The 17,554-nt window shown below is 34.9% G+C and overlaps 2 protein-coding genes across 4 annotated transcripts; one reads left to right on the forward strand and one right to left on the reverse strand.

Moving 5' to 3' along the window:
- Positions 1-4,717: 4,717 nt before the first annotated feature.
- Positions 4,718-7,231, forward strand: LOC135134381 (transcription initiation factor TFIID subunit 8-like). Of its 3 annotated transcripts, none has more exons than XM_064063041.1 (5): positions 4,718-5,089; positions 5,144-5,430; positions 5,484-5,634; positions 5,687-5,976; positions 7,075-7,231. In XM_064063041.1, the coding sequence occupies exons 1-4, from the start codon at positions 4,951-4,953 to the stop codon at positions 5,971-5,973; spliced, it is 864 nt and encodes a 287-aa protein (XP_063919111.1). In that variant the 5' UTR covers positions 4,718-4,950; the 3' UTR covers positions 5,974-5,976; positions 7,075-7,231. The 3 variants fall into 3 exon arrangements, with proteins under 3 accessions (XP_063919111.1, XP_063919112.1, XP_063919110.1); XM_064063042.1 differs by lacking the exon at positions 7,075-7,231 and adding an exon at positions 6,029-6,161; XM_064063040.1 differs by lacking the exon at positions 7,075-7,231 and having other exon boundaries at positions 5,687-6,027.
- Positions 5,978-17,054, reverse strand: LOC135134380 (angiotensin-converting enzyme-like). The gene is made up of 7 exons (XM_064063038.1): positions 16,870-17,054; positions 7,908-8,204; positions 7,611-7,857; positions 7,259-7,565; positions 6,710-7,163; positions 6,373-6,656; positions 5,978-6,320 (listed from the first exon to the last, which is right to left on the reverse strand). Exons 1-7 carry the CDS (start codon positions 16,969-16,971, stop codon positions 6,041-6,043), a joined length of 1,971 nt encoding a protein of 656 aa, XP_063919108.1. The 5' UTR covers positions 16,972-17,054; the 3' UTR covers positions 5,978-6,040.
- Positions 17,055-17,554: the final 500 nt, after the last annotated feature.

A 17,554-nucleotide genomic window follows, 5' to 3' on the forward strand; every position in this document is an offset into this window, starting at 1 on the left:
CGCATCACTTAACTTCGTTGACTTAATAAGAAAAGAATGTGATTTTTTTAGTTGGTTTCTCAGCTTGTATTAATTTGTATTTTTGATATTGTGTATTTTTTTATTTAATTATTTATTTAGAATAACAGCTTTTGTTGATAAAATGTCAATGATCTTTATTTATTTATTTTTTAATGACGTGATCTTTGCTATGGTTTTTTACAGAAGTATGTTTCAGTTGCATTTGACTTTAGATAGAATAAGAGAGTTTGTAAAAATGTAAAAAATTTCTTTGACACTGCATCGCTCAACTTAAATTAAATGTCTCTCTAGGCTATTACAAAATGTTTTTATGTAAGCTGAACATAGTTCTCAAAACGAAAGGATGTATTTAAATAAATGTGTTTGGTAGGCTAGTTCTCTGCAGATAATCTGCAGTTTATAGAACTAGGTTATGTATTTTAATGTAAGATATTTATATTAATTATATTTACTTATAAATGTCGTTTTTGTATTAATCTAAATTATTTCACCACACCCCAACTTACCACTTCAGGCGGTATCATTCCGGTTAAATTAATAAAATAATGACGTCATTGTAGTTGTGCTTGATGGGGGCCTAGTTATCATCTATTGGCTAAACAGAACAAGTGGCCTCCATGAATTCCGTACTGGCGATATTGCTATGATATCCAGGGGCTCCTTTCTCTGCTTTTATTTGTAGCGATTCCCCTCGTCTTCAAAGAATCGGATCTACTAATTTAAAAAATATATCATTTAGAACTTTTATTATGGTTGCCTTAATCAATTTTTTTAATTCAAAGTTTGTTTAATACATTATTACGATATTATAATAAATAATAACTTGAAAATAAAATGTATTATACAAATGGTCCTTCGAAAAAAAAAATATATGAAAATAAAAAAGTTCCTATTAGCGGAAAAATCAGTATGGAGTGCTAGTGGAAACTAATGGAATCCAGAATGTGAAAAAAGGAAAAAAAAAAGCGTTAATCGTAAATTTTTTGTTAACTACTTGTACTGGAACTCTAAAAATTGCTATATTTCAATTGGCGATTTTGGAAGAACGGTAGAAGTTTTCGAAGAAACAAAGCCGAAAATGCCTCCTGGATGTCGAAATCTGCAATAAAATGTATAGCGCATATATAGCATTTTCGAAAATGGTCGAAAATGTCAAAAGTGTCAAAATCAGTCATATCTTATAAAATGGTACCCCTGCCCACCCGCCCTCTCTTTTCTTGGAGAGTATGTCATTTGCCAAAATTAGTTTTATCTTAGCAAGTGCTACTAGTGCTAGTCTCGCCCACCCCCAGTCTTCTCATCCTAAGGACTAATTTTATTTCTGCGCAGTTTAAGCTCATTCAATTCATTCAGACCGGATAAAATTAATCACTGAAATGAGGGCAGGGTGGGTGGGCGGGGCTAATTGTGTTCTTCTTTGGAGTGCTAGTGGCAACTAATAGAATCCAGAATGTGAAAAAAATCCTAAAAAAGCGTTAATCGTAAATTTTTGTGTTATACTACTTGCTACAGAAACTCTAAAAATTGCTATATTTCAGTTGGCAATTTTGGAAGAACAGTAGAAGTTTTTGAAGAAACAAAGCCCAAAATGCCTCCTGGATGTCGACATCTGCAATAAAATGTATAGCGTATTTTCGAAAATGGTTTAGAAATGGTCGAAAATGCCCAAAGTGCCAAAATTAGCCTTATCTTACGAAATATCATTGGCCAAAATCGGTCTTATCTTAGGAAGTACTAGCCCCGCCCACCCGCCTTTTATTTTTTCAGAGGGTATGTAATTTGCCAAAATCAATTGTATCTCAGGAAGTACTACTCCCGCCCACCCGCTCTCTGTTTTCTTAAAAGATATATCATTTTCCAAAATCAGTCTCATCTTAACAAGTACATACACACCATAGTGATCATGTGACGGAATTAATTAAAACAATTCATGAGAAATTGTACAATTTTCTGGATGATCACTGGGTTGAATGCGAACTCGAAACACGTTTTAAGCAAACGTACTCTCATTTATTAAATTTCATCTTTTGTGAAACTCATTCCTGTCACACTGCAATTATTGATAAATGTGTTAGATTAACCACTCACAAATATTTGCGAGACAAGAAAGAGAAAGGTATGAGAAAGAAACTTACCACTGGTCATTGTAAAAAAATGAAAAAATTTCGCCAAAAATGAATGAGGCCGCTTCCCCATCTACCCGTTTTTGCGAATCTGCGTACGCGTATCGTTGGCATTCGCAAGCTTGCATTTAAACATAGCTTCCCCATTGCGTGCGTATAAACGTAAAACGCGTAAAGGCGTAGCCACGGTTGTAGAATAGATAGGTTTGTACACTAATGGCTTGGGATGGCGACGCTTTTTTTCGATCCCTATATCCATGGAAAGGACACAGACAGCTAGCGCCGCTACCTTGTCGAGCGGAAATCGTTCTAGTTATTTTAGGGATTTTGGTTTACATTGCTTTATGAACAATACAAAATTTGTAAATGACATTTGATCGGAGTCGATAAATACGATTTCTTTTATTAATTACATCGGTTATAGACAGATGCCTATAGAGTTCTGTGTCCCTAAAACGTCAAAAACCAGGCGACGCGATCGGCAATTGGCGTCGCTGACCAGGGATATGCAAATGTATGCTAGTGTATCAACCTATCTATTCTACAACCGTGGACGTAGCATAAAATATAAGTTAATATAACCTCAAAATATAACCAAGTTGTCATCAGATCTGTCATTACTTTCATATGTAATTCGAAATGGGGAAATATAATAAGAAAGTAGCAGTAGAGCTGTGTCAAGAACTCATCACGAAATTATGTTTTATATACCGAAAAAGGAAAAATAAAGTAAGGAAGATAGCATTAGGTACGAAAAAAAATTATTAAAGTGTACGCCCTGTATCTGGAAGCAAAGAAAGCGAATGAAAGACAGTTTTGGGTGCGACCTATTTTTACTGTAACAAACCGATTATTGCAAGGGGCCAGTGCAAATTTGTCACACACAATGAGAGATTCTGATCCGGAAAAATATTTGAGGTTATGTTTGCAAACCATTCGAATTTCACCGCCGTAGCACCTCTTTTCTACGCGTAAAAGTTAAAGTAAAATCAACTCGAAGCGAAGTGACCTTGGATACGCGCGTACAAAATTTTCTTGGATTTCATTGGTCGAATGGAGATACGCGACATTCGCACTTCGCAAATACGCGTTCATGGGGAACTTACCTGACAGTATTTTTCTAAATTTATTTACACATCTTTAGGTATGTTAGTAATATTTATTTGTGCAATTTTAATGTTGGTTTGTATGGTTATTTATTTTAATTGTGCAATTCTAATTTTTTGTTTTTCCTTTAAATGTGACGAGGCTGATTCTTTGTGATTTTGGCCAACTGCAGGATGCAGAAGACCTTCCTGTTTTACGAGACTAATTTTATTTTTGTTTTATGTTTATTTTGAATTTATGAACTGAAATTCACACCAAATTTTTGTTGACGTTACCTTAAGTTCGGAAAATAAATCAATTTTCCAAAATTATTTTCAGCTATTCAGAGATTTCTGTTTTTGAAGGGTAATCTTGTTTGTTTCAGATACAATATTCTATATATTTTTATACCGTGCGATTTTTTAAATTTCTGTTCTAGTGGGTTATGACGTGTACGTTACCAATGCAATTGAAAGAAGAAGAAGTTTAAAAGATCACCCTGTATATTTTGATTGACGTCTTCCTAAGGTTTAAAACTGCAACAGCTTCTTTTCGAAAATCGGATTCGACATTGCCAAATTATTCGAATTTTCTTGAAAATTTTTGTTAATCGAAAAATCTCAATTGGGTTACTTTTAAAATCTGGATTACCACAAAAATTGACCACTTTAGACATATTTCAAGTTTCTTGTTGTCGAAATAAGTACACGTATTAAGAAAAAAAAAGGCAAAATGTAGCCCCGCCCACCCACCCCATCTCAATTGTGATGATTTTTTTCTGCATCGTGAGCCAAGCAAAATTAAGCTTAACTGCAAAATCCTTATTTCTCTACGAGAAATTAAAACATGTTTTTGAGTATCCTGTTATTCGAAGAATTACTACGTATATTAAGACAACAATAAAGCCAAAGATTAGGGACCCACCCATATCCGCCCCGATCTTAATTTTCAATTCTGATGAATTTTTCATTCGTTGGCAGATCGAGAGGCGGGGCTTAATTGCTTAATAGATCCATATTTGTCTACAAGAATTTACCATTTTAAGCATGTTTTAAGTTTCTTGTTCTGAAAAGACGACTACGTATACTAAGAAAATGGGAAAAATATAATATTTATAGTTTTAAGAGTTTTGTTGTTCTTGAATTTTATTTATTTTGTTTTTATTTTATTAGTTTTATATTTCATTTTATTTTTACTGTTTTTGTTCATTGTGTGCATTTTTTTTTTTAATATTCTTATGTATATTACTTATAAGAATTTTATTTCATGCCTAAAAAATAAAAATAATTCTAATATTAAAAAAGGCAACCCGCAATAGCACCTAAAATCGGCAACCCCCAACACGTTATTTAAATTACCCGCTCACTGAACCATAATGTGGCTCATTCGTGTTAACGTCAAAATGCATGGAGTCTGCGCTTCTTTAAACTTAATGTTCTGTGGATCTGTGGTGGATGTCATGTGGCATGTGGTAGATTGGTAGATGACTAATATACAAATGTGCATATCGATGTGTCAAATCTGTCAAACTTTTAAATGGCAGTAATTACGATTGTATTTTTCAAAAATTTGTGAAAAATACAGATCACAAGTAAAGTTTATTCACATAATAGTTGTTAATTGTACAGTGAATATTCCGGAGTTCGTGGAAAGTAGTGAATTTATTACAGAAGATTGAGGTTATGTTGTTATTTTTATTTTAATAATTAAAACAATAACAATGGAGTCGGCACAAACTCAACAAGTAAACGTTTATCGAAAAATGTTGGCTGCATCAGTATGTAGCATTCTAATGGAAACGGGATACGACAATGCGGACAAGGACTGCATCGGAACACTTACAGAAATGATTCAATGCTGTACGTTCGTTCACCACAAAAGAGACGTATAATCCTAAAATACTTTCATTTTAGTTCTAACAGAAGTTGGATCGGTCACAAAAAATTATTGTGAGCTTAGTGGCCGCTCTGAACCATTAGTGGCAGACGTGATCCTAGCCTTTGTAGAAATGGGGCACAATTTTAACGATTTAATGGTATACACGAAAGGAATGAAACATTCAGTTCTGCCACCACTACAACCGCAACAATCTCAAAAACAACTGAACATGTTACCAGCCGGATCTAAACATCCGCTGCCACCATACATTCCACAGCATTTGCCCCAGTTTCCAGATCCTCATGCTTACGTTAGAACACCTGTAAGTAAATACTCAGTAAGAATGAGCGAAATTTGTTTAAATTGAATTTTCAGACGCATAAACAACCAATAATTGACTACGAATCAGTGAGAGAAAAGGCGGCCATACAGAAAAAAGACATCGAGAAGGCTTTGACAAAATATTTGGCTAAGACAAGCCCTACTCATAATTTGTTTGACACAGATGAAGCCAATATCTTCCCATGTAAGTTTTATGTTCAAATAATATGAGTCATTTTACAAGTGTTAAATTTTAGTGATTGCATGCAAACCTGCATACCCTCCATATCTGAGCGCACTAAGCCCCCAAGATCAAATATTTGATCCTGAGGATCTCGAATATGATCACAAAAGTCAGATGATTCAGCAATCAAAAGAACAAAAGTCTAAAGAAGAAGCTGAAAATAAAGATGAAGAGGACAATGAAGAAACTTTGAATGATTCCGTCAAGAGTGAAGAAAATACTACAACGAATGTGTACATTGACAATCCATATCTAGCTGCAACTAAGCTCCCCAAGAAAGATGAAATGGATGTTACGTAATATGTAAAAACAAATTAAAATTTATTTATTTCTAGATAAAGTTATTACGTTATAGGTAACTTTTTTTTTACATTAATTTCATGAGTACTAAAATTAATACAATCAGATGAACGTTGACGATGTTGTTGTCACTGTGACCAAACAGAAATGGTTGAAATAAAGCTTCTTCTTCCAAACTTGTCATCCAACCAACCACACTTTCGTTTCTGTTTTGTACTTTAAGCCACAACATTAATGGTTGAAAGTATTGAAGCATTGCATCTGCTGATAGTCGGTCAGACTCGCCCCTCGTTAACATTTTGATTATTTCTTTCCAGTGTCTAGCCCTTCCCACCTTTAGTATATCACTGAAATTATATTTTATAATTTTTTCATTTTTAATTTTTTTCAAAAACGTACGACAATATTCGCCCAGCTTCTCTAGACCTATAAATATCACAAGTATGCAAAGTCCCTACATGACCTGACGCGAAACACATTGAACTATGAATCTGAAATTCAATTAACAACGCAATATAGTATTTCATGTAGGGGATATCAGCAGGAATGTGGCGTTTAGCTGCCGCATCAAAATGACTTTCAGTTCTCGGAATGGGAGGGATTATTCCTTGATAACGAATCCGTAGTTCCCACCAAGCCGAATTCATGTTTTGTACCCCATTTTGAAAAATTTCGTAACGCCACTGGAACACACAAACAAAATAAATGTTTAACAGTAAGAAATGCGAACTATTACCGCATCCACGAGGAAAGCAAATGGTGCAAAAGCTACTTTTCGTAAAGCCATAAGCATTAAAAAGTTAATGTTAGTTTCATAAGCGTCTGTATTTTCGTTATGTAGACCAACACGATGTAAATGTACTGGATTAAAAACTGACAGAGAAATTGCATTAGCAACACCTTCGTGAAAGCTCGGATTCGCTCCATCTCGGTATAAGTAGGGTTGTTCCGCATAATATAAGTAGTACTGAATGTGCGCCATTTCATGATGCGTGGAAACTAAATCGTCCATGGTCACCTCAGTGCATTGTTTAATTCTGTAATCAATTTTATTGCAAAAGTCCCAAGCGCTAGCGGTACATTGAACTTTTCTATCATTAGGTCGGTCCAACAGCGAAAATCTCCAAAATTCCGGAGGCATTGGTTTCAGACCCAGAGATGTATAAAATTCCTCAGCCATCTGGAACATTCTGCAAGTGATACATTTTTGTATGGAAACCTATCTGAATTTGTATCCACATACCGGAAAGTTGAACATCAATTAATCGTGACAAGGACAACTCACCTAAGTGGAGTGAATCCTTGTCGTAGCATTTCGTCTGTCACATCAATGGGTTTATACTCTGGATACGGTGCCACCAAATCGATTATTTTACTCCAGTCTTGAGCCCAAAGGTTACCCAAAACGTGCGCCGGCAGCGGGCCTTCCTGACGAATCACATCTGGACCATAAAACTGAAGAAGTTTTCTCCGAACGTACGTAAACAGTTCCCGATAAAGAGGCTGCAAATTTCTCCAGGTTTCGGAAATTTCGGTTTCAAAAGACGGGTCTTCGTAAATGTAGCGCATTTCCTCTCCGGCGTCTAGAAAGCCTGAAACATTCCTATAGTCACTTATAGTCCTGATTTATTACTCACCGTTCATTCGTGCCGCTTGATTCGCTATTTGTACATATCTCATGAATTTATTTTTCAATGGTGGTCCAGTTTTATCGTGCCATTCACGCCAAACGTGGATTAACTCGAGGTTGTTGCGAGAGTTAGCCATCAGTCGGGTTACATCAGGATCCAGCTCCAGGTCACAGTAAAGGCTTTCATGACTATTGAAAGGACAAATGCGTACGTGTCCGTAGATGTCCTTCATTTCTGATATAAGGTGGTGGATCTAAATATGATTTAATAAAGTTATTATTGAGGGATAGGGGAAAATGGTACCTCGTTGTATTTTTCGTCGTTTAAGCTAGACCTGCTGTTGGTTACCAAAAATTTCAGCTGCCGCCTAACCATTTGATCTGGAAGCCTAGTCCAGTCGAACGTCATTGCGCGCTTCCAAGAGAGTTTATCAAATTTTGCCTGTAACATCTGTTCTTCTATCATTCTTCGCTTGTTGTGGTCGGTCATATTGGTTGAATACGTCCATCGTGCAGAATGGACCCGGAAACATATACCGGATGCTTCGTTGTCGTATTCCCGCAAGAACTGGAGGGCTTCACCTAAATTCACGTTCGTCCCCTAAATATACAAGATCTCATTAATATTAAATTTTAGTGGTAAGGCTAAATTAAAAACTTCTTTTAATCATCTTTTCATAAATAATGGTAAATGAAAATGTAGGTATTGTACAGTCACTACAGTCAATAGAATACTCAAGCAATTATAACGGGTGATCAAAAAGTTTTCAGATTAGAGTCCTTGCTAAGATAAGATTGATTTTGGTGAATTTCATACCCTCTAGAAAAATAGAGGGCGGGTGGGCGGGGTAATATCTATTAAGATACAGCCGTTTCTAATTTGCAGACCACAGTTTATCTTGCAGACTGGGGGTTAAAAATGCTCCAATCAAGTTAAAATTCGACATTTGCTTATTTCTCAATACGAAGATTGTTGATACAAAATTTCAATCCGTTCGGAGAAACCGTTAAAAACTACCCCCACAACAAACTTGCAGACTGGTCCTTAAAAATACTCGTACTCTAATCAAGTCAAAATTTGACATTCGCTAGTTTTTCTATACGGGGATTATTGATGCAAAATTTCCGCCTATCCGGAGAATAGGGCTTAAAAATACTCCAGTCAAGTCAAAACTCGACATTTGCTTATTTATCAAAACGAGGATTGATTGTTAATACAAAATTTCAATACATTCGGAAAAATCCTTAAAAGAAACAAACTAGGGATTAAAACAGCGTCGGACTGGCTCGCCCGGCTACCCGGCGATCGCCCTAAAAGCTCAGGGTCCCTAACGAATCACTTCAAAAAATTGTTTTATTATTTAAATTTAATTTAGTTTTTTTAATTTATTTTGTTATTATTTTATTGTTAATTATTAATTAATTAATTAATATTTAAATTTAAAAAATATATAAATTACGAATATAGGAGTATTTGTTATAGATATGTGAATTGCGATAATTTCAATTCATGTTTATCACTGTTAGATAATAATCAGTTGCTACTATGTAAGAATGCATAAGTTCGGCATTTTTTCGTTCATTCTCTCATTTTGGGGTGTTTTTACACGTCACTTTTGCTGTTAACTTGGTCCATTCAGTACATACTATATGCTGGTTTTGAGTTCTTTGAGGTAGAATTAAACTTTCATCATCAGTCAAAAAATACCAAGTGGTGTCGAGAAGAGAAAATTTGAAATTCATAGGAAACAAAATCTTAAACATATTTTAAAGAAAATTAGAGACATTTTTAATTTCTGAGAAACCTAACTTAAAAAAAAAACGTTTTGAGAGAAAGTTTAAATTAATAATAGAACTAAACTTAATTTTATTTGAATTTCAAAAAGAACCCAGAAAAGTGCTAATTTCTTAATTAACTATTATTAATCGGAAAACAGATAAAGATCCGTTATAGTCAATACGAGGCAAAATTGTCTTCATATGTAGGTCTTACAGCCTTTGGATGGTGTCCACGTCCATTTCTCTAACTTTCTGGTAATTTGTTCTTCTAAATTGGCTTACCAGCCGTTGTTGTAAACCTTTCTACTTAGTATTGCCCACGATACACAAGTGTATCGTGGTATTGCCCAAATTTTGTTTTCGATTGTTCGCACTTGGGGCGCTACGGGGGGATTATCTTAGGTACAAAATTTATATTATTTCTTTCTAACCAATCCCTGGACATTGTAGTATAATGGCATCTTGCTAAATCTGGTCAAAATATTACATCGTCGTTATTATGGTGTTCCCATATACAGGGTTAGTCACGAGAGAATTACTTCTGAAAATTATTTTTACGCAACCCAAAATACTAATACCCTGTACCACTTGATATTACCTAAATTTAAAATGAAATGCCTAATCCATGATTGCTTTGACTTTGGCAGTGTCACTTTGACGTTAATTAATTTTTAACATTTTTTTTTCATCGTTGACTCGTCTCTAGAGCCCCATTGGATGGACGACATACAGTCAGATCAATCTGGGCTATACTGAAGCCGTAAGTGCTCTACCAATGTTGTTTGCCGCTAATGTGCATGTGTTAATTCGCCATCTCCACGTCACCTAGAGCCTCTTCGAAGTGCAAATCTGCAACCTCTGGACTTCTTCGGCCATCCATTTACAAAAAAGCCGTAGCATCCCCCCAAAATGCCCAACATTTTCAACAGATTAGGAGTTAAATTATTTACTTACTTGTTTGAGTTTGTGTTGTAACCTTTGAATAAAATGCCGTTAAAGGAATTTTTAGAAATAATTTTCTCGTGATTAATCGGTTGTAAAATATCAAGAGGCACACTGACAAATTTATTAGCGGCGCCGGAGGAGATTTCCGACTGGCTGCGGTACCACCATGGACGTTCGCGTAACCTCATTTTCCACAATTGTCAAAATGAGATTGTCAAACTCAAAGCAATCATGGATTAAGCATTTCATTTTAAATTTAATTAGTATCAAATGGTACATGGTATTCGTATTTTGGGTTGCGTAAAAATAATTTTCAGAAGTAATTCTCTCGTGACTAACCCTGTATTGTTATGTATTGACCGTGTCACTTCTAATACGGCCAATGAATGGCGCTGAACCCCCAGCCGAAGATGTAGCCCATCAAACCAAAATTTTATCTTCAGACTTTGCCTTCGACTTAATTTTATTTGTAATTTCTTCTATATTGTTTGTACAAAATCCATCCTTCCATCTCTGAATAGGAAAACGAAAATATTTTTCATCGCCCAGCACAACCACACGATTGTCCAAAAAATGATGAATTCTCAATAGCCAGCAACATCTGAGAATTCTCTCTAACTACGATGCTGTATGTTTTGAACATTTAGCTCTTTTGCTGTCTCTCAAATTGTCGCTCTGTTTCTGTTATTTTGTTAAATTAAATTTAATTCTGTGCTTATTTGTCTTCTTTTTTTGCTAATTTATATATCATGTGTCCATAGTGAATAGTTCTTTAATGAAATAACGATCACTAGTAGCTAAATTAATAATTTTTAAAGTTTGGTTTTGCGAAATTTTTCAGGGTGGCCGGTTTTTTTGCCGGTCAGTGTATATGCATTAAAGTAAAGTTATAAAAGGTAATAAAACAATATTTTTCATAATTAAGAATGCATGTTAAGATCATTAGGTTTGCGCGAAGGTGGAGATAACACGACGACCGTAGCAATGAATCTTAACCAATTAAAAACTCAAGTAAATTTGCTGCTGCTGCTTTTATATGCTTTCTTATGAAATTATTTTTGTTTTATGTCTAGTATCCCGCAAACGCTTTCGAGCACGCCACTGGAACAACCAGTTTCTCGGAGGACCTGGAAGAACCATTTATGACTCTAGTAGAAAGCGCGGTACCAGGCATTTTTTCAAACTATCTTCCCTCCTCTCATTCTACCTCTGTAATACTATTTCTATTCCTGCCTTGTGCATATAAGTAAGCTCGTAATGTATCCAAATTTTTTGTAAAAGTTTGTCATCAGTACTTGCCAAGATAAAACAGATTTTGGCAAATCAGATACCCTCTAAAAGAAGTGAGAGTGGGTGGGTGGGGCTAGTACCTGCTAATATAAGGCTGATTTTGGCAAATTACAGTTAATTTTAGGTCCCCTGTTGTTTTATTTTTAAATTTAAAACAATCTTGAGGGTCTAGGTATTCCTGTTTGGAAAGAATTTGAAAGTGCTTTGGAGCCCCTAGTGTCTTTTTTTTAAATAATTTAATTAAATTTCTTAGAGGATACGGCATTTGCTCAAATCAGCCTTTTTTTTAGCAGATACTAGCCCCGCCCACCCACCCTCACTTCTCTTAGAGGGTATGTCGTTTCCCAAAATCACTGTTAGGTACTAGCCCCGCCCGCCCTCCCTCTCTTTTCTTAGAGGATATCTCATTTGCCAAAATCACTCTTATCTTAGCAGACACTAACCCCGCCCACCCACCCTCTGTTTTCTTCAAAGGTATTTCATTTGCCAAAATCACTCTTATCTTAGAAGGTACTAACCCCGCCCACCCTCCCTTTCTTTTCTTGGAAGGTATCTCATTTGCCAAAATCAGTCGTATCTTAGCAGGTACTAGCCCCGCCCGCCCACCCTCTGTTTTCTTAGAGGGTGTTTCATTAACCAAAATCACTCTTATCTTAGCAGATACTAACCCCACCCACCTACTCTTTCTTTTCTTCAAAGGTATTTCATTTGCCAAAATCACTCTTATCTTAGAATGTACTAACCCCGCCCACCCTCCCTCTCTTTTCTTGGAAGGTATTTCATTTGCCAAAATCACTCTTATCTTAATAGGTACTTACTTACATTTTACCTTTGTGTTTTAATTTGTGTAGACTTCTTTTCACAACTAGAACCTTAAAACATGTTTAAAATGGAAAATTTGTATAAGGAAATATCCATTGTGCAATTAGGCTCCCCCCTATGATTGCAAAATCCATATTTCCCTGCAAAAATGTACCATTTTGACCATGTTCTAAGTTTCTTGTTGTGAAAAGATGGCCATGTATATAAAAAAAAAGAAGGCACAATATAAGCCCCGCCTACCCACCCTATCTCAATTCTGATGATTTTTTTTATTCGTCGTGAGCCAAGAAGGCGGAGCTTAACTGCAAAATCCTTATTTCTCTAGGAGAAATTAAAAACGTGTTTTGAGTATTGTGTTGTAAAGAAATAAGTATTTTGCAGTTAAGCTCTGCCCCCTTGGTTAACGGCGAATAAAAAAAAATCATCACAATTAAGATAGGGCGGGTGGGTGGGCTTACTTTCTTTTCACAACTAGAAACTTAAAACATGTTTAAAATGGAAAATTTGTATCAGGAAATATCTATTTTGCGATTAGGCACCGTTCCATAATTGCAAAATCCATATTTCCTTATAAAAATGTACCATTTTGGCCATGTTCTAAGTTCCTTGTTGTGAAAAGATGGCTATGTATATTAAGAAAAAAAAGGCACAATATAATATAATTTGATTTCTGGTGTAAAAAATGACACATTTTTGACTAGCTTAATGTTTCCAAAATTTCGTTTCTTGCAAAAAAAATCACCTGAATCCCTCTTTGAGGATATGTCATTTGCCAAAATCAATCTTACCTTAGCAACTACTATCCCCACCCACCCGCCCTCTTCTCATTCCAACGATTAATTTTATTTCTGTTCAATATAAAATCTACCTTTCATTTAGTCCAGATAAAAACAATCATTGAAACAGAGGTGGGGTGGGTGCGCCTGGCTAATTATGTTCTTCTGTTGGGTCGAAATAGAAAATAATAATAGAATCTGGGATGTGAAAAAAGCAAAAAAGAGCCAATCGTAATTTTTTTTGTTATATTACTTATTTGCCATAAAATTTATTTCTTATTTCAGAAGAAAAAAATGAGGGAACGGGTGAGTGGGCGGTGCTAAATTTAATTTTTTCCTGCAGAGTCTTTTATAAGTCACCTAGTACCTGCTAAGATCAAACTGATTTTGCGAAATAAGATGTCTTTTAAGGAAAAATCTACAATCTTTAGTCAATTGTGGGTCCATTTTGTCTTTGTCCTCCAATCCGCTGATGTTGCGAAAATTTCCTGAAGTTCTGTCTTGGGTAGAAACGTTAAGGATGCCGTTAGCGTTCAGGTCGAAAGTCACTTCGTTCTAAAGAAACCCACGTGCTACTGGAGAAATTTCCGTCAGACCCAAGGTTTTGTAACAAGTTATTGTTTCGAGTTATAGACTTTTCACAAGGAGGCTAAGATTGACACAGCTGTAAAACTGCGTAGAAGCATAAAATCGGTCGGACCAAGTCTACTTTCAAATTTAAGGGGTGGGCGCACCTTCAGAGTCGTCCGTCATTGTTTCTCTGTCATAGTGAATTTTATAGCGAAAGGGTATCTGTTTAGATTAGTGCCTAATAGATTCATTTGCATTCGTGCTAACGTGTTGGCAAGTTCACTTAAGTTTATGTTTCCCGGTGTTACTGATGTTTGCGATTTATAAAAAAAAATTAAAAACCACACCCCTTTTTGAAGTGTGCATGTTACGGTACTGACTGACAGTCCGTTGTCAGATTCTGATGATTCACCATGTTGAACTTAAGATGATCCATCTCTACAGTGCTCATTGTTTCTTATCGCACATATATGTATCTCTTTTTACTTATATTCAATATATTTGGTTGATTAATTATATCAGCGCTTAGGTGGTGAATGTTCGCGTTCTCAAATGGTCTGTCGAATTCTTTCAACCAAAACTATAAGATAAACGGGCACTTCTGGTCAAAATAATACCTAATTACCGAAATTATAAAATTTCTTTCTATAATCATTTTAAAGAGCGATTCTTTGAATGCTTTCCAATAATTGATCACTCTTAATTTTTATCATAACTTTTTTTACACAAAATGGGCTATTGTTGTTATACCGGTTGATTCAGATTAACTTTCATCAAACAGCCGTTTGGAAAAATAAACAATCTGTCGTTACTTATGGATACACTATATGTATTGTTATTTTAAGTGTTTTTCGTAGTTTGACGTAGTTGAAGGTTGGAAATAAATTTAATTTTCGAAAAAGGTTCAAAATAAACTTTATTTAAATTTTCAAAATGTCCTCCATCATATTATATTCTAAACAAAGTCGAACTCTTCGGTTCATATTTTCAAAAACATGTATTAAACATTGAGGTGATATCGGCTGATAAAGTCCAATAACAGCATTCGTCAGTCATTATTTCATTAATGTCGTTAATGTGATTCTTGAACTCGATATTTTTAATATGTCGAATAGAAAAAAATCTAAAGGAGGCAGGTCTGGGGATCTACGATGCAATAAATCAACCGACATAAAACGTTCAAGCCATATGAGCCCTAGTATCATCTTGTTGAAAGTATCCTCACTGCAGTTCTTTATCGAGGTCAGCTTGCTACTACTTGCTACTTTTGTTTTCTCGGTGTTTCACCACCACCAGAGTACGAAAAATAGGTATCTCGTTTCCGTTTGATTGTCTGCCGTCTGTCCGCGCTGTGTTGATTTTTACTAGACAAATAATCTTTGAAACCACTGGACCGATTTAATCCAAATGAAAGTAAACCTTCTGTTTTTTTCTTTAAGGTCAATGAAAACTATCTAAAATTAACTTTAACAACCCCCCAGAAGGTTTACTTTCATTTTGATTAAATTAACAGAAAGGGTAAGAAAAATTAAAAACGATACCGGACCGATTGTGGTCAAATTTTGTATGTGCATGAAGATTTGGTCGTTGATAAAACGCCAACCAAAATTTGATCATCCCCATCACAAATGATACGATGCCACCTCCAACTTTTACAATAGTAAATGTTATTTAAGTAAATTTTTTACAATAACACACTCCTTCACTTGTAGTTTAAGAATCCGTGTTGAATTTTTACCCTAGACGTCCGGATTTTTGGAAAAAAATCAAAATTGTGTAGCGACATTTTACAATTTAACTTTGAAATTGCAAAACCAAATGCTCTGAAATCTTGCAACGCGTTAAGGTTATCGGAAGCACGGAAAATCTCTGATCAAAATTTATCCTTTTACGCCCCCCTTAAAAATTGATGACATCATTTTACGATTTTCTCGAATAAATATTATTTCATTATTATAAAATAACATACTCCTGTATGTGTGATTTATGAATCCATCTAGATTTATTACCTTGGACATGCAGATTTTTGAAAGAAAATTGTTTTTCCCCAAAAAGCTAATAAGGTCATGTCAAAAATTTACCGAATAAATCTAAAATATGCACAGTATTAAAGTCCATACCTCTGCTAGTGGTTTATCAATAAATGCATATTTTTTAGATTTTCTTATACAAGGTGGATTAAAGAAAATTAATGAATAATTAAGACGACATGTTTTATTGTTATTAGTACCTATTTAAATTGATTTGGTAAAAATGCTGATGACGTCATAAAAATTATATAGAAAAATTCACTCGAAAAAAAATCTCAAAGTTGAATTTGATAATTTTTCGAAGCTGTATTTGCTGTAGGGACTGGGAGAAGTTATGACGCCTCGTTTTTCTAAAACCTACGTGCAAGTTTTTAACACCGACTTGATTAAAGTTAAACTGAATCACTTGGTATATTATTGAAAAAAATGTGCATAGTTTGGTTGATGTGTGTATGTAATTCAAAAACAATTCTAGGTGTGGACTTCTTTTTTTGCTTTTTCTTCGGGAAAACGAAAATTTTTGTTTGTAAACATTTTATAAATTTTAAATTTGTATTGCAGAAATATTAATGAAAGTGCATAATAATTAAATAAATCATACACACGTACCGCAAGATTAAGGATTTTAAAAACTTAACGTTTTTGTACAATTGATTATTATAATCGAAAATAAAAAAACGTCAGTTATGAAAATAAACAAAAATATGTGTTTGAAAATATTTGTGCATCTATTTAATTTTCTAATTTCAACTGAAATAATTACACTCACGATTTCAAATGCATTCCAACCTATTGAAACACTTACAATAAAAAGCATTTCCGATGTTTACGAATTTTTCGTAATCTGATTTACCTATAAAATTTGCATGAGATGTTTCTTGGTTCCATTGGTTAATTGTAGGTCGTCACGCAACCGATTGTTCAAATTTAAAAGGCGTAACAACAGCTAGGGGCACCGATTATTAGTCTAACTGTCTCTGCAGCCAAAATTTCATCGACAACTCCAACCAAAAAACACCCAAAAATACAAAACCCAAAACTATAATCAACCTACCTGCACAAGTCGAGCGTCTGTGGTTCCCAGAACACCGCCGAACCGTCCAGTTGCCGCCAAAATCACAAAAACACAAAGCCGAATTTTTGAAAACGAAATCATCTTGTTCACAAATTTTTCGAAAAAGGTTTGTACCGTTTCATGTTTCCGCGTCGCCGTTTGGAATTACACTAAGACAAAAGGCAGTTCTTGTGATTTGAGGTGTGTTTGAAAAGTGGCGTGACAAATTGTTCTTCAGTTACGACAGTCCGAGTGGAACAATGTCGCGCAAACGTGCAATCTTCATTCTTCGTGTACGGCACATTTCGTACTGAATCCGTTGTGTACGCGTGCCAATAAGAAGTGAAATTAACTCCTTCACGTGGTAGAAGGTGACCCAAGTGAGCAACCGTGTATAGTAAATGATTTAAATTTGTCTTGTAAGGACATTTTTATATTTATTTTGATTGAATGATTAAGTCGTGAGCACACGTTTGGATTTAATAAGATGTATATCCGTTGGTCGGGACTTTTAGTTCCAGTTGGATATTTTTTCATTCAAGAACGCAATAAAGTACATTTTAATAACAGCATTTGAAGGATGTAATTATTACACTTGAATCACGGACCGCTTGAGGTTTTCGTCACATGAAATATATTATACATTTAATTAATTTTGAAAAGCAATGATTTATTTTTCAAATTT

Source organism: Zophobas morio, unplaced genomic scaffold (genome assembly GCF_036711695.1).
Source record: "Zophobas morio isolate AGI-343-1 ecotype UQ-CSIRO unplaced genomic scaffold, CSIRO_AGI_Zmor_V1 ptg000023l, whole genome shotgun sequence".
In the NCBI taxonomy this organism is placed as follows: Eukaryota; Metazoa; Arthropoda; class Insecta; order Coleoptera; family Tenebrionidae; genus Zophobas; species Zophobas morio.